The sequence below is a fragment of the Rhinolophus hipposideros genome (assembly GCF_964194185.1).
Source record: "Rhinolophus hipposideros genome assembly, chromosome: X".
In the NCBI taxonomy this organism is placed as follows: Eukaryota; Metazoa; Chordata; class Mammalia; order Chiroptera; family Rhinolophidae; genus Rhinolophus; species Rhinolophus hipposideros.
In genome coordinates this window covers 103,776,107-103,802,145 of record NC_138046.1, presented here as the reverse complement: position 1 = coordinate 103,802,145, position 26,039 = coordinate 103,776,107, and the positions used below count along the sequence as shown (strand labels likewise).

At 38.3% G+C, this 26,039-nt stretch overlaps 1 protein-coding gene across 1 annotated transcript in view; it reads right to left on the bottom strand.

Annotated features, from left to right (window-relative positions):
- Nucleotides 1–286: 286 nt before the first annotated feature.
- DMD (dystrophin) overlaps nt 287–26,039 on the bottom strand; it is a 2,022,175-nt gene continuing 1,996,422 nt past the window's right edge. Inside the window, exons 77-79 of the mRNA XM_081043053.1 lie at nt 17,117–17,209; nt 7,800–7,831; nt 287–2,770 (exon numbers count right to left, since the gene is read on the bottom strand). Coding sequence (XP_080899179.1) covers nt 2,759–2,770; nt 7,800–7,831; nt 17,117–17,209 — 137 coding nt within the window. The 3' untranslated portion in view covers nt 287–2,758. The remainder of the gene's footprint in view (nt 2,771–7,799; nt 7,832–17,116; nt 17,210–26,039) is intronic.

Here is a 26,039-nt window from a genome sequence, read left to right as displayed (position 1 = left end):
GAATGGATCTCGAGTCTTTTCTGAAGTTTTAAAAAACAAGGCATATATTTAGATGTATAGAAGGCTATCTTCTATGTAATAAAAGGAAAACACAGGAACATATGTTTGTAATTGTTTATATAATAAAGATACTTTGGAAGGACACCTAAGAAATAATATTTACTCATAGGGCAGTGAAGATAATGTGGGAATAGGGTTTGACGCCTTTTCACTGTTTGCCTTTCTAGATTTTTCAACCATATGAATCACCTATTAAAATAAAAAGAATACTGCAGTCAACTTTTTTTGTAACATAACTGCGTGCTTTATTGAGATACACAGTAAAGCAGTAATATAATACAATAGTAAGGCATATATTTGGTGAAGTCTGATATGTTGTGAAAATGCAGTAAAACTGAAGTTTAAAAAAATAATTAGTAAATGTTACAGTGTTGGTGTTAAAACACAATATATTATGATACTCAAGTAAGAACCCAGTACCTGAAAACAATGACATAACATGCCATGTGATGTTTATGCTTCAGTTACATTGATTATGATTTACAGTTTAATACTCGATGGTTATAAAGAACACAAAATAATGTCCAAATTATGCTTAAAACGTAGCACTAAAGCTCTCAATTTTTATTCATATATTTTGACAGACTCACTCCAGAACTAATGTCTAAAAGATAAAACAAAAGATTAAAACAAAATTATGCACTCTACTTATCTGATTTTAGAATGAAACTTAAACTTCTTAGTAGGAAGTAAAGGAACCCCTTGTTTTAAATCGTGGTTCAAAAAAAAGTCCTCAAAGAAAATGTCCAGAGTCACATAAAGGAAGAAATGCAAGACTGAAACCAAATCTTCATGTAATTTGTTACCTTAAAGCTCTGGGTTTTCTTTTGGAAATTAAAAAAGGGAAAAGAAAATGGAGGAAAATGTTCACACAATGGACAAGTGGTGAAGCTGTGAAATCAGGTGTGCACAATTATTAGGAACACCCCAAAACCAAAGTGAGGTAGAAATAGCATGAGAAGCCATGTTTGATGTTAATTATCATTAATAAAATAATGGACAAAACCCACTCTCCAAAAGTTAATTACACTTGATGTAAGAGGTAACAGATTTGCAAAACAATAGGTCACATGGTGATTTCTATTGAATGATTTTTAAAAATCACACTAATAAGATGAAATGAAAGAGTAAAGCTTTTTCCTACCAGTTAGTCCTCTTGAGTTTTTCTCCTTTTTTTTGAACAGTTTGTTTGTTCACATACTTAACCTGCCTAATCCACCACAAAGGGTTTGGAGTACCTTTTGGAACATTTGAATCAATTTGCATTCCCACTTACAAACCTGTGTGGAATTACTTGTAGAGAAATGTAAAGGAGGGAAGCAGAGTTCATGAAATTCTGGGTGGATATTTAACAGTATCACAGTGTGGTGGGGCTACTGTCTTACATTTCCCAAGGGTTGTTTGAAATGAAGTCTTGTGGCATTTTAAAAACTCACTGTGATGGGGGGAAAAAATCTTAAAAACAAAGAAAAACCAAGACACCCAACTTCTGTTTGACTGTGAGAAGAGGGAAGAATCACTTCATTGTAATTATAAAGATCTCTATGGTTATGAACATTCACCCAATCCTTTGGCCATTCAAGAGTGGCCTACTCCCTCAGAGGCCTCCTCGTCTCTGGGAGTTACAATCCCTTCTGATGCTCTGACTGCCACTGAAGCATCATTAAATTGTGGCATGGCCGACAGCAGGAAGCTCAGTATATCAACCAATGGATTATTGTGACATAATAAGTCCCGTGTACTCACTCATTCATATATTCCTTTTGAAAAAATTCGATACTCTACTTGTCAGTGGAAACTTTAAAGAAACATCTGGAGCCTCAGACAATGTTTTAGTGTGGTAGTTTCCCTCTGGCTTCAGGCTCCAGAGAAAAGTCATTCCAGACCAAGCGGGTAGGCCTGGATGACCAGAAGCAATTTCTTTCCAATAGCAAGTGTCAGGAACACTTGAACAAAAAATTGAAAAGTTCTCTTTAAATTTGTATTTATCTATATACCCATAGTATCTACATACTTATAGACATATAGATGTATAACTTGAAAACCCACAGCTAGTTCCACTCAGTCAACAAGTCCAAAAAGAGCAATGTGAAGTCATTTGGTGGTGTTAGAGGAAGTCCTATCTTTAATATGCAAGAAAAGAAAAGCCATGAATTTCATGTGGATATCACTCTAAAAGGTTGCAAAACAATGCGCTGCCTCAAAGTGTGTGTGTGTGTGTGTCTGTGTGTGTGTGTTTGTTTTTAGGGGTTTTTATAAACAACTTTTTTTTTTTATAAAGCACACTTTAGTTTACAATCTTTCTTTATAACTGTTATAAATTTTTAAACAACCCAAAATGCGTTCCATATAAAGAAATGGCAAGTTATTTAGCTATCAAGATTTTACATGTAGTTTTTCTTATAACTTTTTTTGTACAATTGCATAGACGTGTAAAACCTGCCATTGTTAACAAAACAATAACAGACTTAGAAACTACTGAAATCTACAGTATAGTACCACTACCCTTCACAAAAATATAGATTTTTTTTTCTTGTAAACTCTTACTGTCTAATCCTCTTTGTTGTATGAATATTATAAAAACCATGCGGGAATCAGGAGTTGTAAAACATTTATTCTGCTCCTTCTTCATCTGTCATGACGGAAACTAAGGACTCCATTGCTCGGCCCAAATCATCTGCCAAGTGGAAAAGGCTTCCTACATTGTGTCCTGGAAAACAAGGAGAAAGAAAAACTTCACACAACGTGCAGGTATCATTCCCCTGCCTTTCTGCCATTTGGGAAACCATTCCCCATTTCTTGGTGAGGACAACACAGAAGGTGCACCGAGGGGGAGACGCAACAGGGTTTGGTTTTCACCAGTTTCCAGGAAGGAGCGAAGCCTTGTTAATGAAGCCATTCCACATTGTTAGTATCAGCTTACTATTGGATCAGGCTATTGGTGTCATTTAAATGGGAAAATGTCCAAGACTGCACTCATCTTCCCAATGTCAATATAGATGAAAAGGATTCCACGGATAACCACAAGATTCCTGGCATCACAGGAATATTTTGTGATGGGATCACCTTTCCACCTTGTTGCCGGAGATTATTTGCTCTGTACTCGGAATAACATGTTTTACTATCAAAAAGCCATCACCATAACGATCACCGCCACTCTAATTGCCATCACAGTTATCACCATGACTACCATCACCACGACACAAAACCTTCCTTTCAAGGTTCTTTCATGCTGTTGGCTCACCACTCAGCCTCTGGTGAAAGTGACTACAGTAGCACCTCTGTTTTCGAAGGTCTCCACTGACGAACATTTCGGTTTACGACCATGTAAACCCAGAAGTAAATGCTTTGGTTTTCCAACACGACTCAGAAGTCGAACATGTCATGCGGCTTCCGCTGAGTGTAAGGTCCTGAGGCCTGGCTGTCGGCTGTTTTCGAACGTTTCAGAACTCGAACGGTCTTCCGGAATGGATTACGTTCGAAAACCGAGGTACCACGGTATTTGCTTTCTGCTTTTACTTTGGTTGGAAAATAAACTCCTGAATGGACCTTTTGGTACACTATTAACATTTGAATAAGGAAGCTCGAGAATAAAAAGCACTTTTCATTCCAAATTACTCTCGAGCCTAATTATAACATGACCCACATGTGTAGCATGGATTTGGGTATCCTGCGAGTCCATTTTTGATCTCCTTCTAAATGAGGCTTAACTATCAGAAAAGCCTTTTAATAATAACGTGATGTGACCTAGCATTAATCCCCCAGCATGGAGCACAAAAGCAGGCCAACGTCCCTGGGTACTTTGTGGCAAAATTCAGATCTAGTGGGAGATAATTAGAAACATACTGTATGACTCTGCCTTTTCATATACGTCCCATATTTTTATATGACTAATTTTAATTCTTGGACATTAGTAAATCATTCCACTATTCAAGTACTGCCTATGGAACTAAAAATGCTTTAGTAGGCTATTACTACCTCGCCATGAATCAACTTTACAGATTCCCATAATCATAGTTAAAGTCCCTATAAAAATTAAAGGTAGACTAGGGCAGGTATTCTGTTCTAATATTTATTTCAAGAGACATACCGTTTTTATATATATATGAGAGAGCGGATCTGAAGAGGATTCACAAGCAGGCACTTAAACAGTGATGGCACCAGATCCAATTAAGACTTATTAAAAGTTTAATGACATTCAGCCATTTATATTAAGGTGACCAAGTTTGTAAATCTCTTTCAGCTTTATTAGTGCAAAGAGTTTCAGTGAGTACTAATTATGTTTTTTAAAAAGCACTTTGGATTTGGGTTGAGACTGCAAATATAGAAACTTTTAACAAAGGATGTGTGCCAGTTGTTTGGCAGCCCTCAGTGGAAGTGAGGGTTTGGTTTTTCTAAACCATAAAAACTGTAGGAACACATTGTGGGTCCTTTGCTGCTCCTTACAGCTACGAGCACAAATATTAACTGCTGCCACCAGGTTACAGGGCTTCCCTTGTATCTGTATTTGACTGCCCAGCACCCCTGGGAAAGCTGCACAATTATTCATGAATGACCGAAAATGGATGGACTAGTTGCACATTTTTAATTACTTGCAATCTCAATAGCAATTAATGAGGCCAGTAAAAACAAAACCCAAGACTCTTACAACCTGATACCTGAATATAATTCCAACTATTTGTCATTACCCACATGTGACTACAGTATAGTTCACCCAGTAGTTAGAAATGTATTACAAAACATAAAACGGGGAGGAACTCATTTTTCCCCCCGTGGGCTTACTGATAATCAAAACATGTCTATTTTAGTTAGACTGTGCGATAGGGCAGGTGGACGGCAGTTCTAAAGATAATAAAGTCAATGGATTTATAGATTACAGCAGGTCCTCGGATAATATCTTTTCGTTATAATGTTGATGAGATGCCATAGGAACCTAACCTGTTAATATCAATTAGCCTATAGTAAAAGTGGTCTCGTTATGTTGGTTCACTTCAAGTCTCAGAACTTACCGACAACGTTATATGAGGACTTACTATATATAATCAAGTGGTGCTGCTACTCCATGAAATGGTGTCCAGTTAATACTTGAATGGAAAACTCTTGAGCCTCTCAAGAGGCATACGTGCTAGGGGTATCTGCTATTTAAAAAGTTACCAGGTAAAATAGAGGTTCATTACTCTTACTGTACCACATACACTCCCACAAAATGTTAGGTGGCCTTTAGCCTGTTTAGGGTGTTCATGTTCACAAATGACCTCACGGCTGTCCCTATGCTAGATAAAAGGAATGTTCAGTCACCATATCTCTATTATGCAAAGCTTTGCTTGCTTTATTTACAATTACCTGTTTCACCAGAATAATGCTTCCGGTATTTTTCATGGAGGTTTTCATTAGAATCAGAAAGAAAATTCTATCTCTGACAAAATGCTGCCCCAAAGAATCATATACCTCAACCCGCTGGAAGCCTAAAACCGCACTGTGATATGGGGACAGAAAATAGCTTTGTACTCTGACTCTGCTGTCCATGTGTGTAAGACAGAACATTACTGAGGTCCTTCATTTTACCTGACAGATGTTCCTAAAGTCAAAATTAAAATCTTATACTACGAGTGCAAGAGGCATTGAAAAGCAGGCAGGGTTCAGGCACCTGCAATCAGTCTCAGGCATGAGCTGACAAAGATATGCGCCTATAGAAGCATTCATTTAATCCATTCTTAAGCAATGATTGTTGAACACAAAGGCGCCATGCATTGAGCATGAGGGCACTTGTATGTTTTTGCAAGTTGGCACCAAGTGTAACACGCATTTAGTCTCACATGCCACCACTGCCTGAGGGAACTGTTTTCCGCAGTGATTGGGACTGAGACTCACTGGCAGTGATCCAAGACCTCAAGAGCAATCTGGCCCTGTATTTTTTAAAAAATACAATTCTCAAATAAATGGTGAGCATTTAAATGGCTAGAGCCAAGCCAGAATATTGTAGTGAAATTTGCTTATCTTCTCTATAATTTAACCTTTGGGAAAAAAAATATCTGGTCTACTGTATATTTGGGGTATTTTTACAGCATGAAAAAAATCACTATTATTTTGATTCTCTGGCTTTCTGGAAACTTACCTGACTATAATACATCTCAGGTCATAAAGTTTCTAAATGCCTATATGACTTTAATGATATGTGCTCTTCTTTTCTAAAATTCGTTCATGAGAGAAACATGTTCAGGGTGGGCAAAACTACAGTGCAACTTTTAACAAGTTAAAATACATTTTAAGGGGCACTTACCATAACAATGAACCCAAGAAGTCTCACATAAGAAGTACACGAGCCAGGCAAACCGTCAGGAGCATTCAATGCTTCAACGATTCGGGTTTCCTCAGTGTCTCCTCCCAGCCTACCACTCCCTCCCTGGGACCCTACTGCCCCAAGCCTTGGAAGGGAGCGCTGGTGTAGACACAACACACTTGAGGGATCGTTCAATTCATTAGACTTGCATGGCATGGTGTTGGCAGAATTTCCAGTATGACTCCTGATGTGTAAATGAATCCATGGCTACTCTTGTCCATCCTGTTGCTAAGGACCCAGAACCTTCTCATATAAGGACTCTCCACCCGTCCAACCTGTGTCCCAGATTAGTACATGCTACCGCGCTGCTCATGAGAGAGCTTTCCTCCTTGCGTCCTTCGCACTAAACTCTTGGTAAGGACAATCTTTTTCACTTTGGGATGTCACTTAACACTTTGTCATCCAATAGTGATTTGATTAGGTAATTCAAAGTTCAGACAATACTGATGGTAGAAGTATGAAGCAGCTTTCACTGGCACACCCTGAACCACATTCGGTTATAATGCTGTACCTTCCCCTTTTAACCCATAAGGAAGCATTCAAAAAACCTCTCAAGACTCCAACATTCAATTTTCTTCCCTAATGGGTTCATGTTCTATCTGGCTTCAAATGCCAAATTTAAAAATGCATCCTCTAACAGGCATGTTGAGATGACGTAAGCCTTTCAAACCATTTTATAAACTGGCAGTAAAGCCTAAGAGTTAAGAATGGGGCACAGGAGCCAGACTGCCCAGATTCAAATCCTCTGTCACCTTGGACACACGGCTGCCCCTTTCACTGACTGAATTTCCTCATCTGTAAAATGGGGTTAATAAGAATACCTACCTCATGTCATGAACATTACATAATGAAAAAGACGGCAAGTACTTAGAACAGTGCTTGGCACACAATAAGTGCTCCAAAAATATTAGCTAAAGTGGGGAAAGAAAGAGTGTAGAAACCAGGGAAAAAGAAAACAAAATGAAATGAAGTCATCCCACAAAAATAAAAACCAAGGGCCCTGGCGCAAAATGCTAGGGTCCTTGAAGTGGAAAGAAGCTTTATGACTCATCAATTATGTTCAAGGCTAAATTTATTTTGAAGATTTTGTTTGGGTTGTAAATGGCAACAGATGATTGAACTGCAGGATTCCAACCCAGGGACTACAAAGGGTTGCCATTTTAAAGAGATTCCTGCTCCCCCAACCCTTGGTCCTGTCGTCATGGTGATGACAATGGCAGTGAACATTTGAGGAATGTTCCTCATGAGCTGCAAGTGGAGAGATGACTACTGTCCTTACATGATGACACGTGTAATACATACATGCGCGTGCACGCACACAATTCTCACACAAACGCCAAACATAGAAAGCAGGATGAGACAGACAGAAGCCATGGCTGTGAGCCTGAATCTCACTAACCTCTCTCATTGGCTTCCCAGGGGTATTTCTTCCTTTAATAATAGAGAGAGGAAGAGGCAGAGATATCAGAAAGGAAAAAAAAAATCATGCATATAAATACAGTTTCATACCAATTTGCTTCTTTTACCAAACAAATGTTGAGATGACAATTCATTTATTCCCTTCTGAAAAAAGAAAAAAAAAAAAAAGAAAAACAGAAACAAAAATAACCCAAAAGACACATCTAGTCAAATAACTTTACATACACTTAAATCAGTGTAAACAGATAACATGATCCAGGAGACATCACTCATTGAATCCATGGAGATTACGTGGTAAAACTGGATGAAAGCTGGCACAGCATAGAAATCTGACAAATCGAACATTGTTTTCAAGGGCAACGGTAGAATCTCAAGCTTAATGTCCCCAAATCTGAGAAACTCTTCACTCTGGACTTGACAATCGACACACCAAAACATAAACAGCAGTTGCCTCTCTCTGTGTGCCAAAAGTGTGCACCCCAAATGCAAGGTGGAACGTCACAGAGTCTAGACTCTATCCTCTTGGAAGAATTTGTTCTATCTGGTAGAAGCTGAGTATGCCCACGATGGGATTTGGGGGCATTTGAGGAAAGAGAAAGAAAAAAAGGGGGGAGGAGAGAAGTCCTACTCATGGGCAAGCCCCAGGGCCAGATCCAGGAAGAAGCCTTCAACTTTCTCCTTGCAATTCAACAGGTACAGGTATCAGGAGCCTTGCGAGTCCATGGCCAAAGATCCACGGGCCTTTGCTTTATATCCTCCCACATCTGTATGCATGTATTCATTCTTGAAAAGCAGGTTCCAATGAGGACTTTTTAATAATATTTATAATTGGACAGAAAATCATGGCTCTCTGGCCATACTTAGCATGCCCTGGCCATTCAATTTGCTTTTATCTCCTGGGTCTTCCAAATGATATTTTGGTTTTCAAACTTTGACTTTCGCAATGGGACATTTCCTAAAACCACCTTCTATGAAATCCCAGTGTTTACAGCCAATCAAAGCAGAACTGTGAGAGATGCTGCATATCATCACCGCCCACCCCCACCAACAGCACCATGCTCAGGGGCTCCAAGAAAACGAAAACTCCTTGAAATCATTTGAGAACTACTAGTTGAGAGTGAGGAAGTATGGAGCTGTATTATTCCAACAGAAATCTTTCAAAACTCAAGTTTAGGGTCAAAACTTCTAATGTACATTTAAAGGTGCTTTAAGTGTGGCTTTTCCTTCCTCTCAAATTTTCCTAAGTGAGTCTGAAATCTCTTAGGAGTACGAAAACTACACGTTTCACCACGTCAGCATAGTCAAGGTATTCACGACCCTCCTCAACCCAAGGAAAAGAGAGAAAAATGGGTACTGGCTCCTCAGCTGGGGTGTTCCCAGTGGTAGGCCCATATCAGATGACAGGAAGAAGGGAAGGAGGAGAACGTCATTTTATTTTTGTTGGTTCCAATGAATGTCAGCATGAATTCCACATCCACTTCTTTTGATTCCTTCATAGTTCTACTACCTGGTAGTAGAACTAATTCTCTTCCCTTCCCTCCCGGAGGGCAGGGCCCACATGTTGCTTACCCACCTTTCTATCCCCAAAACCTGGTATTGTACCTTGCTTGACTAGTGTTTCCAAGCGGGAATTCCCACCTGTTCTCAGGAATTTCTTTGCTTTCCCGTTCCCAAATGCTGAGAAAAGTTGGTTGGAAAATCGGCTTATCTCTTAGACATTTTTTCCTATTTATCGCTAGGGTTTCCAGGCCGGAATTCCTGCCCATTTTCAGGAATTTTTTCGCTTTTCCATTCCCGAATTCCGAGAAAAGTTGGTCAGGAAATGGGGGAAATCGGCTCCTTGAACCCAGGTGGTTAGTAGTATCAGCCGTCACTTTGTGGAAATGATTCATTGTGGAGAACAGAAAACAGTTTATATCTCGGGATTCGGGAACGGGAAAGCAAAAAAAATTCCTGAGAACGGGCGGGAATTCCCTGCCTGGAACCCCTAACCTTGACTCTATGGGTATCTGACAAATGGTGGCTGAAGGGAATTGGTAAGGCAGCCGCTAGGCCATGGCCTCAAGTCCTTAGTGTTTCAGGCAACTGGGCCCTGCTTGCTACCCTTCAGCCTGGATGCCAAGGGCTGGGAACTTGTTCTGGATTGTAACTTTGGTCTATTTTTATAACTTCAGAACCTTAGGAAGGACAGTAATGTTAGAAAGCAATATGATTTAGTTTCAGAATATAATTACGGTTCCTAGAATGATAAAGGTTGCCTATCTTGATGAACTCTATACCAAGCCATATTCAGAGCTCGGTATCAACTGGTCACTGCTGAATATGCAGCACATGATTTGGGTTTTGTTTCAGGTACTTCTCTAGAAAACCATCTTTTATATAAAATGGACCTCCCAGCGCCATGTTAACCCTAACCTCTTTCAAAGTCCTCATCACTTGGGTTCCAATGTGCTCATGCATAAGCGTAGTACAAAAGGAAGGTACTTTTTGTTTAAAAGTTAAAACAAATAATGTTTTCTACAGTATTAGGAAGTTCTACACTGAGGAAACCGGCTGACTGGTTGCAATTAAGAAGATTCTTTATCAATAAATAAACACAAGTACCAGATAAAGGTTTTATTTCACAGATACATTCTTTGGAAGTGAGTTTCCTTAGACATTCACTTAGGGTGTCCATCTGGCAGTGTGGTATGTTGTCAGGAAATGAATCAAGAGAAAAGGGAAGTGTGTTGGGGAGTCCTGAGTCTAAATAAAGAGCTTGGTCAGGCCTGGAGAAGTCGAGTTTTTCAGGCAGCATGACTTGAGATGATTGGTTGTAATTATTTCAGAGTCAGAATCACAGGACATTACTGTTTCTGGGTACTGTTAACTTCTTTATCACACTTCATTGACCATTTAAAAAGGTTTAGAGTGAGTCCCTTGCTATACTTTATACTGAAACATGCTGGATCTCTGGTGAACATGGATATAAATGCATAGGTAAATTCAAATGCAGTTTTATTGAGCTGAAAGCTGATCAGCACCGAAGCCTGTGTAATGAGCTAGAATGGACAAGAAAATAATAGTGTAAAGCAGGGACTGGCTAACTTCCTCTGTAAAGGGCCAGATAGTAAATATTTTAGCCTTTGCAGGCCATGCAGTTTCTGTAGTAACTATTCTACTCTGCCACAGCTACTCGGCCCTTGTAGTGGGAAAGCAACCACAGACAATATACTAATGAATGGGTATGGCTGTGTTCCAATAAAACTGTATTTACAAAAACAGGCTGTGGACCAGATCGGACCCATGGACTGTAGTTTGCTGGCCCCTACTGTAAAGGAATAAGAGCACAAATCCTTTACGGAAGCAGATAGGAAACAGAACGGTGCCTGAAACAGGGTCCATGATGCTTCCATCTGCCTTGGTTCTTTATGTTGCTCTCCCATCAAAGAAGCACAGATAAGACTTGAATTCGAAAGGATGGCAGGTTTTGCACAGCTGTTGGTTTGGTCATTTAGAGGTATTTAACAGAATGTATGTGGGCTTATTTAGAAGGGTAGTATGAGAGGGAGAGGCTGGTGTGGGCTGTTGGGGATAAAATTAATGTGGTACAAGTCAGCGGGTAAGAGATCACACTGGCAGCAGAAATACCTGCATAGCTGCTAACTGCTTTCTGAATTGTCTTACTGCACTAAGAGCTTATTTTGGATCCTGTCATTTATTAATCTATGTACTGTGACACCTCACTTTTAGAGAGCCCAATACCATACCACTGACTCAGGAAGCACTGCTTTCGTGAATGTACACACGTATAAAAATACCTTTGTTAGACTGCTAGATGATCAGAGACATAGGGACAAATCGCTTACAGAGTTTATTTTTAAATTATGTTTATTGTTCATTCTACCCATGTAGTGTTCCTATAGAATAATGGTGAAGATTTAGAAGGTGTCTTGCAGTAGATAATGATTTTTATTACAGTGGAACTCAACTTCTACATATACTTATAGACAGATGGACAGATTACAGATAGATAAATAGACAGATTAGATAGAAATTGGGCAACATTCCGTGTTTAATTTACACCGAGCCACTCAAATTCCCCAAGTGGCTGTGAACAGCTAACTATATCTAGAGATTAACCAGGAAGATATAATCACAAAGCTAAATGTGTACACATTCACACCTTGAACGTCCTAAAGTTTATGTTGGCTATTATGCAGGACAGTTTGGCCATCAGTTTATTACTAAATGGAGAAGCAGGCAACCCTTTTATTAATTTGGATAATGGTTTAAGCAAGGCCTTCGAGATAAGATCCGAAGGCTAATTTAACTTGCTGAATGGCCATGAACCAGGCACTTCAGTTCTTTGGGCTTCCACGTACTTTTAGCGAAAATGAAAGAGGAAGATTAGCTAATACCTTAAGACTTGAGCTCTAAGTCGAAACTGTGGTGGTAGTAGTGGTAGAGGGGTGGTGGTGGGAGGGGGTAACAAACAAGTTGTAAAAATTTAAAGTACACAATAACTCCCCTATCTATATACTTTACATGTGTGGACAACATAGTTATTTTTTTTTAAAGGTGTTTTCCTCTGTGTGCAGGGTTAAGTAAACCATGAGGTGGTATTTAAGAGCACATTTCCAGTAAATGTGAGACCTCTGGCTCTGACATCTGTTGTGAGTTACTCAAACAGCTGTCCGAAACAGCTGTAGCAATCGTGAACTTCATTTTTTGGTAACACAACAGGAATATGGATGGCAGACTTAGAATGAAAGTATAATGTCTTCTAAGACATTATACAGTATAATGTATTCCAATGACATTAACAAGGTCTTGGCAGAAACTTCTATGGTAGAAATTCTAAAATTTTCAATTTTTACAAAAGATATCCACCTGGGTAAGGAAGCCTGAGATCAGTATTTTTAAACCACTGGATCAGAAAATCAATGTAGTGGGTCACAACTAGCAGTTTAGTTTTCAATAAATAAAACAGAACAACAGGGTGAATTATATGCAGCATGGAAAGCACTGCTTCTTGAAACTTTTGCTTCTGATCTTTGTATATACGTCGTACATGTGACTATATATAAATATGTGTGTGGTGTATATACATGGTGGGTGTATACACATATGTATGTGTATATACATACACATATAATTTATTTTGTATTTTTACTGCACTCTGAGATGTAAAATGTTTCTCTTACTACGGATAATGGTCAAAGAAGGTCAAAAGCCACTATCTGGGACATCAAAGAGGCTATAGTGACCTTTTAAGGCCCTTTCATTTAGGAGAGTCTGTAATCCTGAGAACGTAAAATTCTCAAGATTTTCTGTTTAATCTCAACCTAACATACCTACTAACTGGTAAGATGTTCCCATTAAACCCTAACATATGTATATATATATATATACACATACACAGAGGGTGACAAAAAAATGTATACACATCTTAAGAAAGGAAAAAACTATATTAAATTTGTAATACTCAATATATACTGGTAACAAAAGATTAATAAAGTCATGTGGATACATTTTTTGGCACCCCCAGTATATTCTCCATTCTTTCAAAATAAAAACAAAATACTTTTCGTTAGAAATGAGGCACCCAAAAATCCACTTTTTGGAGTATGTTGATAATTAGCTAGTTTTTAAAATGAGACTTTTTATCCATTTGAATTTGGTGGGGGAAAGAGGTATGATAGTGTGATTTATAAAAAGCAACACATACCATATTTTGCCGAGTATAATGCATACCCACATTTTTGGCCCAAACTTTCAGGGGGAAAAAAAAAATCTTTCATTTTAATTTTTTAATTCAAATTTTTATTTGTTTACATTTATGTACTTGTTTTTTGTATTTTAAAGGAATTTTAGCATTTATTTTTTAACATATTATGGTACAAGAAATTTTATGTAGCAAATAATTACAAAATGCAAGAACAGATATAAGAAATTTTATGTACTGGTAACAAATTTATGATATTAACGCATCACCGATTATCTTATTCCAGGGTATTATTTTGCATACAGATATTGTTATTGATTTCTAGAGTTAAACTTTTAACTCATAAGCATAAATAAAAGAATTAAAAACACTTACTATAGATATGGAATTAGTACTACTCATGTATAATGTGCACCCTTACTTTTCCCTCACAAATTTGGGGCAAAAATGTGCATTATACCAGGCAAAATGCAGTATTTGGTTTTTGTCCTTTCCTGTGATGAGAGGCATCAAGGTGACTTTTGTTATGTTAATGAGCACGTAAAGATGGGGGCTTGTTGCCAGTGGAGCCAACTATGGGATTAGAGGGTTGGAACTTTCAGTCCTCACACCCAGACTTCCAGGGCTAGGAGAGGAACTGAAGGCTGACTTCAATCACCAATAGCCAGTGAGTTCATCAATCATGCCTATCTATGTGATAACACCTCCATAAAAACCCAAACGGAGGGGGTTCGGAGAGCTTTTGGATTAATGAAACCATGGGGATTTGTGGAGAGTGGTGCTCCACAGAAGCTATGTACCCCTTCCCCATACACTCCCCTGTGCGTCTCTTCCTTCTGGCTATTCCTGAGTTATATATATCCTTTTATAATACACAGGTAACTAGTAAGTAAACTGTTTCCTGAATTCTGTGACCCACTCTACAAAGTTCATCTAACCCAAAGGAGAGGATCATTCGAACCTCCAATCACAGCTAGTGGGTCAGAAGCACAGGTGACAACCTAGGCTTGAGAATAGCACCTGAAGCTGGGGACAGTCTTGTGGGCTGAGTCCTTAGCTGTGGGATCTGATGCTATCTCCAGGTGGACAGTGTCAGAATTAAGCGGAATGGGTAGGATTCCCAGCTGTTGTCCAAGAATTGCTTGCTGGTGTGGGGAAAACCCCCACACATTGGAATTGGGTGCAGAATCATAAAAGGGCGTAATAATAAGGCCTAATTTGGCAGGAAGTAGCAAGAAAAGAAAAAAATGTCAAGGTCATAGCATCATAGAAAGATCAGGCAGATCTAGCAACTTATCTACTTTCTTGTGATATATTTTTCTGATTGTGTTTTTTTCAGGAAAATGATTTTAATTCTCAGGCCACCATGGTACTACTACTGAATAAGCAGGAACTTAGTTACTGGAATTGGTATCACATAAAGCCTCCTTATCCCCTATTTGAGAACTCAAATTAGCACTCCGGGGACGATACTGCTTCCATAAGCACTAATTTCGTAAACACGATGCAGGCAGCCTGAATAGTTTCCCAAGTTGCCACAGAAGTAAGTAAATCAGTATCATACAAGTAGCATCAGAGATGCTAACTGCCAAATACTGTATCAGAGGAAGCATGTTTCTAGTCTTGCAGGCGGCTACTTTCATACCCATGAGGTGTCTAGCTTCAAGGACTCTAAAAAGGGGATGCAGGGAGAGGGTGCAACAGATTTCACCTTCAAGACCATTAGGATGGACCAGAGGCCCAGTACAAAAAGGCTGCCTGGGGGAAGCAGAGCCACGAGCCCTGCTGTAGTCTCTTCTCCGTTACACTCCAGTGGTTTAGATGTGAAAGAAATGCCCAGGCACCAACAAGTAGCCACTCATTTCCCACAGAGCTTTCAGTTCAAGGGGCTGGGATGAGACAGTGGCCGTGACCTTCAAGGCAAATCTTGGAGTCAATGAAATGTGTGCTATACGTGGGCCCCAAAGTCCTGGCCCTACTAGTAGCTGCGTGATTGTGTAGAAGACACTTGTTTGGCCTGTGGCTAACCCCCTAGTTATCTAAAAGCATGCTTCTAGGATTCATTTGTGTTGTCCCCATCTCCATTACAGCAATAATATGACTATACTGTGATTTGAACTTCTTTGGAAGTCTATATCCACGACTGACCATACACACCTCGAAGGCAAAGAACCTGGCATTTCTTCTTTTCATCCCTAATCCTCCACTGACAGGTTAAAAGTGAAAGCATGTGATTTCTGGCAAACAGGCATATGATCTCCTCATGATAAATCAAGGCATCTAGGAAGAGGAGACAGCTACGATAGTCCTTATGGGGATACAGGTGGTGGGTGTGGGGTGGAGGGTCGAGGGTGGGTGGAAGACAGATAAGATTTTTATCTGTTAGAATCAACACCTCAGAGGTGCTCGGTGGTGCAAAGATGGCTGCTGCAGACATTTAAAATTAACTTCCCTTGATGGTTCCTTAGCAACACTCTATAAGAACATTAATGCTTTTAATGTGCACTGCACAACGTTTACTCATACATCAAATAGCTAGGAAATGGCCATTGTTAACTGACACTGAACAAAAGGATAGGCAAAACAGCCGGCTCAAACCACCCTCCTCATTGCCCTTCTGGAGAGGAACAAATAGCCAGATTCTCGGCGGCCCTTCCCTCCAGGGCTGCCCATGAGGAGGCCCAGTCACTGGCCACAAAGCCGTGTGTTTTCCCTCTTTGGCTTCTCTAGGCTTTCCTCTGTTTGCGAACAGGTGCTTGTGGCCATTCTTTCTATTCACCGAAGGGAAGTGGGTCAGTGACTTTGTTTTATGTCAGGGCAATTAACTTAAATAAAAACTCCAAAACATTAACAACAGTGGCACAGTACCTCCTTGGATAAGGCAAAACATCTGAAGCTCATACTGGCTGGTGGGAAAATTTGGTGGGGTTTTGTAGGAGGGGCAAAGTACACGAGGTCCAAATGATGGGGAGAAATAAAGGCGTTCATAAGATTAATGTCTTTCTTTGTGAAGATTGTATTCTATCTACGGAAGTCAAAAGATTAACAGACTAGTATATAAAGATCTAATTGTGCCTGTATTTCAATGATGGGATGATTCCATTTTTAAATATGAAGGGTATCAGATCAGATTGCAAGTCAGAGTCTCCCCGCCCCCTACACTATGCATGTCCTGGATCTCGCTGTATCGGGCAGTAACTGTGTGTCCCTGGCAGAAGCACCATCAGGGTATTCATTTCGTTGTCTGTAAAAATCACATAATTCCTCTTAAGTAAAAGCTATCTCACAATGAACTCTTCAGACTCCAGAGCAAAGCAAGTAAAATACTTTAGAAATGTAAGTTACTATGCTTATTTCTAGAAATATCTTGATTACACAGGTATTCGAATTCAACCAGAATCCAAGTCCAGAAAATTCATTCATCCAAAGCAGAAAATCACATTTAAACATCAAATCTTCTCAGAATGATCCCAAATTGGCATTCTCTTAGCATTTGGTTATTGAAACATGGAAAATACAAACTAGCTGGGTATGAAAATGAGTGGCCTAACTCTAGTAAGTCCGAGTTACTTCTCAGTAGTGGAGCTTACCTCTCGAACTAGGGAAGGAGTTGTTGAGTTGCTCCATCACTTCCTCTAACCCTGTGCTTGTGTCCTGGGGAGGACTGAGAAGCTCTTCCTCACCTTAATGAAAGCAAACACAAATAATGGCAAATTACACTTAAGGAAAAAATTAGAGGTACTAGAGACAGAGTCCACAATTGCATTTAAAAATCCATGATAAATTCATTTCCACTTGCTCATAAATAACGTAAATAAAAATAACTCTTCAAGCTTAATAATTAGGGAGCAACTCCTTAAAGGGAAGAATTCCGTGCAGGGATTTGTGTGTCATTATCTTTGGAGAAGAAAACTGTGTATGTATTTAGAAGTTAAGATAAAGTTGACATAAGTTTCTTGTGCCCTATGAACCAATGAGAAACATTTTTCTTTGTACTAAAAAATTATTACTGAAAAAGACATTTGCAAAGCAACACATCAGAAAATAGGACTGTGACATTTTGCATCTATGAAAGTAAAAATGGAGTGGAGACACTGAGGTATTTTTCCCACTCTTTCCTTTGACATTTCACCAAAAATACAAACAAAACTCGTGTCTTTAAGGTCCAATATAATAGGGAGAAATAGAAGTTGTATGTGACCTATATAGGTGATGAAATATTAATATTCTAAAGACTATGGATATGGGGTACACTGGGGAGTTACATTCCTTTACTCTGTTACATGGGACTACTTTATCATAATAATGTTTTTGGAGGCTAATAAGGGGAAATATTATGTTAATTTTTGAGAATTTGTGAGGAGAATGATCATTTTGGTAGGAAAGGAATTTAGGGATGGATGGTCTTCATCTGGGAATGGGAGTCTCCTTGTAGGTTTTGTTGATCTTATAGGTTTTGTATCTGTTAAAAAAGTACACCTTAAATAGCATTTCAGTAAGGGAGAAATTTCTTAAGCGCAAATGAAATTATTTTGAACTTCGAGAGTCCCTGGAAACTAATTTTTCATAACATTCAATCTTCTAATAGTGAGAATCACCTCTTTTCAATTTCTTTAGTACATTGTCATTTCCATCTAAAAGACCTTGCTTCAGCAAATCAACAATAATGAACATACTTAAGGACAACCTCAGGTTCACATCTGATTTGGACATGACTGGAGAGCCAGTGATTTAACGACTTACATACGCTTGTCATTTCCTTTGGTCTATGCCAGTTGGATTCTCATCTCTGATTATAATCCTGCATTTATTATTAAGTTTTCACCCTTGTTTTTTAAGGACAAGCTTAATGAATCCTTGGCAATACTCACTATTAGGACAATGTCTGTCTGTCTGTCTGTCTGTCTGTCTGTCTGTCTGTCTGTCTGTCTGTCTGTCTATCTATCTATCTATCTATCTATCTATCTATCTATCTATCTATCTATCTATCTATCTATCTATCTTCTCTCCCCACACTCCTTCCTGGCTTTACACTTATGCCTTTGGAAATGAAAAAAATGAAATTCAGCATCTTTACTTTCTTTTTTCCTATGAGTTTAAACTACCATTAGCTGGTGAGGATGGAATGGATGAAATACTCACTGCCAGGAGGAACAGGACCCTGACAACTGCAGGGTTCATTCCATCTTTTTGTTCCATTACCAATGCCAATTTTTGCCCAGCTGGGGAACACGAGGCATTTTTCATGGCACCAAGTCCACTTTAGTGGTAGTATGCCTTATAGAATAAATCCGAACCAACAGAGACACTTATGAGCAATGTATTATTATTTCTGACAGTTTAATTACATTATACCAGAGCTCAGGAACTCAATTGTACTGTGTTAAGATTCAGGTCCTGTTTAATGAAGTGACTGGCATTCCTCTCCCTGAATTATTTCTAGGATCATATTATAAAGTATAAACCTAACGATGTCAGCCAAGTCCGTGTTTACACATCAACCATCATCGGTAAGTCTCAAATATAACTGTGTACGTACAAATGTAAACTTGGCTTATATGTTTTAATGGAAAACTTTCACGGCAACAATAAATGCATCATTCAAACATTTTTGAGTGCCTATTACATCCTAGTTCGCACATACACAAGTAAAATATAATCTTGTCTTCTTCTTTTCTCAAGATTGTCTCAGCAAGTAAAACAATCCTTTGGGTTTAACTAATCTTTTAAGAATCAAAATCAGATTTATCACATGTATGCATGAGTAGAGGTGAATCGACACTGAAAAATGCTTAATGCCTGGTATTTTCTGTGTCAAATTATACTGGAAAAGTTAAAACAACTACATGATGCCTGAAATTACAGTAATACCATGGGATGATTCAATACTGAGCCAGATTTTAAATGTCTTAAAAAAAACCCCATAATAATGTTAAACCAGTATGATTAGTTTATTTATTCAATTATTTATCAAAAGTCAACGATATGCCAGGCACTGTTCTCAGTGCTGGGGTTACAGCAATAAACAACCCAAAAGCCCTGTCTCCACAGAACTGACATTCTTATGCAGGCACACAGACCACACAGATACACAAGTAAATTGTAAAGGTATGTCAGGTGGTGGTAAACATTCAGAAGAGAGGGGTGATGAGGGGCAGTGAGAAAGAATCTTCAGAAAGGGGAGTCTTGGAAGCCCTCATCGAGGAGGTGCAGTTGAGCAAAAACCTTAAGGACCTAAGGGTGGGAACCATGTCAACAGTGGAGGGAAGAACATATCAGAGAGAAGAGCAAATGCAGAGTTGGAGAGGCGAGTGTGATTGGCTTCCTTAAAGAACAGCAAGGTCAGTGTACCCAGAGCATAGTGACCAAGACTTGGAAGGGGAGTCCTTCCCTGGCCTAGGAATTTGGACTTGGTCATATGATCTGCTTTGAGCAATGGCATGTTAGCATACATAGCCTAAGTAGAGGCTCGTAATGACCTTGGATGGCTGGGCTGGCCCTCTTGTGCTTATGTGCCATAGGGAGCACATGGCCGAGTTAGCCTGCTAATCCAAGGAGGAGGAGAGACATGTGGAACAGACGAACCCCACCACAAGCTGGGGTCAAGGCCAGCTGAACTCCAGCCAACTAACAGACACATGAATGAGAAATATGTAACCTGAGAATTTTGTGATTATTTTTGTTACACAGCAACACCTAACTGTTTTAAGGCATCAAACCAGCAAGAATCCAATACTTAAGGATCATACACTGATATGTAGTTACAATATAATGGGCAACCCAAAAATGTTCCTGAGTAACGATACCTATGACCACACACCTCTCTACACACACACACACACACACAAATCATTTATTCAAAACACTTATTGAGTCCCAACTGTGCACCCGAGGAACTTGGCCAGCCCTCATCCTATTTCACTGATTCATCGCCCGCTGAAACAGTATATTGCTAATGGTCAAGGGATTGCAAACTTAGTTAAAGGCAATTCTTTAGCATTAATACTTCAGTTCGATTCTACAACAAGGTGATTCCCACAAACATGCATAAAAATCCTCTCAATTATTAGCTATAGCTCTCATGGCTCGTCTGAAGTTGGTCCAAAAAATGACTGAAACATTGAAGAAATGAATGTTTCAAAATAAGGACAGAACAAAGTTAAAATATGTCAGCAGAACATGCTAGACACTGTGGAAGTGAAGAAAAAAGTGAAATGACTCAATTTAATCTGTGAAAAAAGAAATGGAATGATTTGCGATGGGCAAGATATTCTGTAAAGTCTTCTGAAATGCACCATGATTTTAGGCTTTCTTGAAGGGATGCTATCCCATCTGACTCACTTCCCTTCCCTCAATTCAAATGAGAATTTTCCTACTTGCTTAAAAAAGGGATGTTAGCTAGAACCTATGCAGCCTAGGCAGAAGAGACACTAGAAACCTTATTCCTGTGATTTTGCTTAAAAGGAGGCTGTGTATAAGAAAATATGCCCATCATTATTTTTCTTTGAATTACTTAAATCACGTTTTTAACCAATTTCCAACTTAATGTGTGATTACCTCATGACTTATGTCTTTCCTGCCTTTCTCTAGGTTTTCATAATAAAAAACATGATTTATCCAGTACCTGATATTAGCTTCAATTACTTTTTAAAATTATATTTGGGGTAGATGGTTTCACTTTTATGTAACAATGCTGTATAGAAGTTCTTTAAAATATTATGATATACAATGATGATACTGATTATTCATTATTAGCCAGTCAGTATTGGATGGTGGCAAAAGATGAAAATTAGTAGTTAATATTCTTATTAATTTATTTTTAATGAGATATAATTGACATATAACATTGTATGAGTTGTAGGTGTACAACATAATGATTTGAATACCATGAATTGCTATTGATTACCACAGTGAAGGTTCTTCACCAAACACAGTTACCAATTTTTTTTCTTGTGATGACAACTTTTAAGATTTACTCTTTTAGCAACTTTCAGATATAATACAGTACTGTTAACTATAGTCTCTATGATGTGCATTACATCCGCAGGACATGTTTATCTTATAACTGCAAGTCTGTACCTGTTGAGCACCTTCACCCAATTTGCGCCCCCTCGCCCCCAACCTCAGGCAACCACCCATCTGTTTTCTGTATCTATGAATTTGGTTTGATTCGATTTCACATATAACTAAGATTATATACTACTCTTTCTCCACCTGACTTACTTCACTTAGCATACTGCCCTTAAGGTCCATCCATGTTGTCTCAAATAGCAGGATTTCCTTCTTTTATAGCGGAATAATATTCCATTGTTTTTATGTATATATGTGTGTATGTATCACATTTTCTTTATCCATTCCTCCAATGATGGAAACAGGTTGCTTCCATGTCTTGGCTATTGGAAATAATGCTGCAATGAACATGGGGGTGCAGGTATATTTTTGAAATAGTGATTCTGTTTCCTTCAGATAAATACCCAGACTGGAATTACGAGATCATACGGTATTTCTATTTTTAAGTTTTTGAGGAATCTTCATACTGTTTTCTATAGTGGCTGCACCAATTTACATTCTCACTAACAGTACACAAGGGTTCCCTTTCCTCTACAATCTTGCCAACACTTATTTCTTGTCTCTTTGATAATAGCCATTCTGACAGGTGTGAGGTATTATCTCATTGGAGTTTTGATTTGCATTTCCCTGATGATTAGTGATGTTAAAAGCAGCTTTTCATGTACGTGTTGGACACCTGTACTGCTTCTTTGGGAAAATGTCTATTCAGATCTTTTGTGCAATTTTTATTCAGCCTTTTTTCTATTGAGTTGTATGAGTTCTTTATTTTCAGTATTGACCTATTATCAGATATATGATTTGCAAATACTTTCTCCTATTTCATAGGTAGCCTTTTTATTTTGATGGTTTCCTTTGCAGCACAGAGCCTTTTATTTGATGTAGTCACACTTGTTTATTTTTGCTCTTGTTGCCTTTGCTTTTGATGTCAACTCCAAACACTCATCGCCAAGACTGATGTCAAGGAGCTTATTGCCTACGTTTTCTTCTAGGGGTTTCATGGTTTCAGGTCTTGCACTCAAGCCTTTAATCCATTTTGAGTTGATTTTCCTGTACGATATACAATAGTGGTCCAGTTACATTCTTTTGCATGTGGACATCCAGTGTTCCCAACACCACTGACTGAAGAGACTATCCTTTTCCCGTTGTATATTCTTGACTCCTTTGTTGTAAATAAATGGACTGTATAGTCATGCATTTATTTCTGGGCTCTCTATTCTGTTCTGTGACTCTATGAGGCTGTTTTTCTTTCTTTTTTTAAAAATGATTTTATTGGGGAAGGGGAACAGGACTTTATTGGGGAACAGTGTGTACTTCCAGGACAAGTCAAGTTGTCCTTTCAATCTTAGTTGTGGAGGGTGCCGTTCAGCTTCAAGTTGTTGTCCTTTTAGTTGTGGAGGGCGCAGCTCAGCTCCAGGTCCAGTTGCTATTGCTAGTTGCAGGGGGCGCAGCCCACCATCCCTTGCGGGAGTCGAACTGGCAACCTTGTGGTTGAGAGGACGCGCTCCAACCAACTGAGCCATCCAGGAGTCCAGCGACAGCTCAGGTCAAGGTGCCGTGTTCAATCTTAGTTGCAGGGGGCGGAGCCCACCATCCCTTGCGGGACTCGAGGAGTTGAATCGGCAACCTTGTGGTTGAGAGCCCACTGGTCCATGTGGGAATCGAACCGGCAGAGTTAGGAGCACGGAGCTCCAACCGCCTGAGCCACCACGCCAGCCCCCTCCATGAGGCTGTTTTTATGCCAGTACCATATTGTTTTGAATACTATGGCTCTGTAACATGGTTTGAAACCGGGAAGCATGATGCCTCCAGGTTTGGTCTTAATATTGCTTTGGCTATTTGGGGTCTTTTGTGGTTTCATACAAATTATAGGACTATTTGTTCTATTTCTGTGAAAATTGCTATTAGAAATATGATAGAGATTACACTGACTCTATAGGTTGCTTTGGATAGTATGGACATTTTAACAATATTAATTCTTCCAATCCATGAGTACAAAATGTCTTTCCATTCATTTGTGTCTTCTTAAGCTTTTTTCGCTAATATAGTTTTCAATATATAGGTCTTTCACCACCTTAGTTAAATTTATTCCTTGGTATTTTATTTTTTGATGCAATTGTAGCTGGTATTATTTTCTTAATTTCTCTTCTTGGTAGTTCATTAGTGTATAGAAACGTGACAGATTTCTGTATATTGATTTTTGTATCCTGCAACTTTACTGAATTCATTGAGTTCTAAGTTTTATGGTAGTCTCTAGGGTTTTCTATATATAATATCATGTCATCTGTAAGAGAATTTTACTTCTTCCTTTCTTATATGGATGCCTTTTATTTCTCTTTCTTTTGTCTTAAAAACATTTAATGTTTTCAATTACAGTTGACATTCAATATTATTTTATTTCTTTTTCTAGCATAATTGCTCTGGCTAGAACTTCAAGTACTATGTTGAATAAAAGTGATGAGAGTGAACATCCTATCCTTCTTCCTGATCTTAGAGGAAAAGCTTTCAGTTTTTCACTGTTAAGTATGATGTTAGTTGTGGTCTTGTTATATATGGCCTCTATTATGTTAATGTATGTTCCTTCTATGCCTACTTTGTTGAGTTTTTATCATGAATGGATGTTGAATTTTGTCATCTATTGAGATGATCATATCATTTTTATCCTTCATTGTGTTAATGTGGTGTGTCATATTAATTGATTTGCAGATGTCAAACCATCCTTGAATCCCTGGAATAAATCCCACTTGGTCATGGTATAGAATCCTTTTAATGTATTGTTGAATTTGATTTGCTAATATTTGTTGTGATTTTGAAATCTATGTTCATCAGGAACATTGGCCTGTACTTTTCTTTTCTTGTAGTATCCTTGACTGGTTTTGATGTAAGGGTAATGCTGGTTTTAAAATGAATTTGGAAGTGTTCCTTCCTCTTCTATTTCTGAGGAGAATTTGAGAAGGACTGCTATCAATTCTTCTTCAAATGTTTGGTAGAATTCACCAGTGAAGCCATCTGGTCCTGGACTTTTGCGTGTTGGGAGGTTTTTGATTACTGATTCAATCTCTTCATTAGTAACTGGTCTATTCAGATTTTCTACTTTTTTCATTTTCAGTCTTGGTAGGTTGAATGTTTCTAGGAATTTATCCATTTGTTCTAGTTGTCCAATTAGATGGTGTATAGTTGTTCATAGATGTCTCTTACAGTGTTTCCCCCAAAATAAGACCTAGCCAGACAATCAGCTCTTTTGGAGCAAAAATTAATGTAAGACTTGGTCTTATTTTACTATAAAAGACCGGGTCTTACCGTGTTTCCCCAAAAATAAGACCTAGCCAAAAATCAGCTCTAATGCATCTTTTGGAGCAAAATTAACATAAGACCAAGTATTCTTTTCTGTTCTATTCTATTCTGACCTGGTCTTATAGTAAAATAAGACTGGATCTTATATTAATTTTTGCTCCAAAAGATGCATTAGAGCTGATTGTCCAGCTAGGTCTTATTTTTGGGGAAACACGGTATTATCCCTTTTATTTCTTTGGGATCCTTTGTAACATCATCTCTTTGATTTCTGATTTTGAGTCTTCTCTTTTTTCTTGGTGATTTTAGCCAAAAGTTTGTCTATTCTGTTTATCTTTTCAAAAAAACACTTAATTTCATTGATCTTTTCTATTCTCTTTTTGGACTCTATTTCCTTATTTCTATTTTGATCTTCATTTTCCCTTCTACTAACTTTGGACATCATTAGATCTTCCTTTTGTAGTTTCTCGAGATGTAAAGTTAGGTTGGTAATTTGAGATTTTTCTTGTTTCTTAATGTAGGCATTTATTATATGAACTTCCCTCTTAGAACTGATTTTGCTGTATCCCATAAATTTTGGTATGTTGTGTTCACATTTTCATTTATCTCAAAGCATTTTTTAAATTTCTCTTTTGATTTGTTCCTTGCCCCCCATTGGTTGTTCAGTAGCATGTTGTTAATCTCCACGTATTTGTGAATTTTCCAGTTTTCTTCTTGTAATGTCTAGTTTCACACCATTGTGGCCAGAAATGATTATTTTAATCGTCTAAAATTGTTAAGACTTGTTTTGTGGCCTAACATATGATCAATCTGGAGAATATTCCATGTGCATGTGATAAGGTATACTGTGTTGCTTTTGGACTGATTGCTGTGTATATATAGAGGGTGGGAAAAAAATGTATACATATTTTAAGAAAGGGAAAAACTATTAAAATTACACTGATGAGAACCACTCTGAGCACCTCTAGTAATTGCAGAAGACAAATGTGACTTGTATTCATCTTTTGTTAGGGGCATATATTGAGTATTACAATTTTAATACAGTTTTTATCCTTTCTTAAATTGTGTATACATTTTTTTGGCACCCCCGTATATATATATTTGTTAAGTTCATTTGGTCTAATGTATTAAGGCCAGTATTTCCTTACTGGTTTT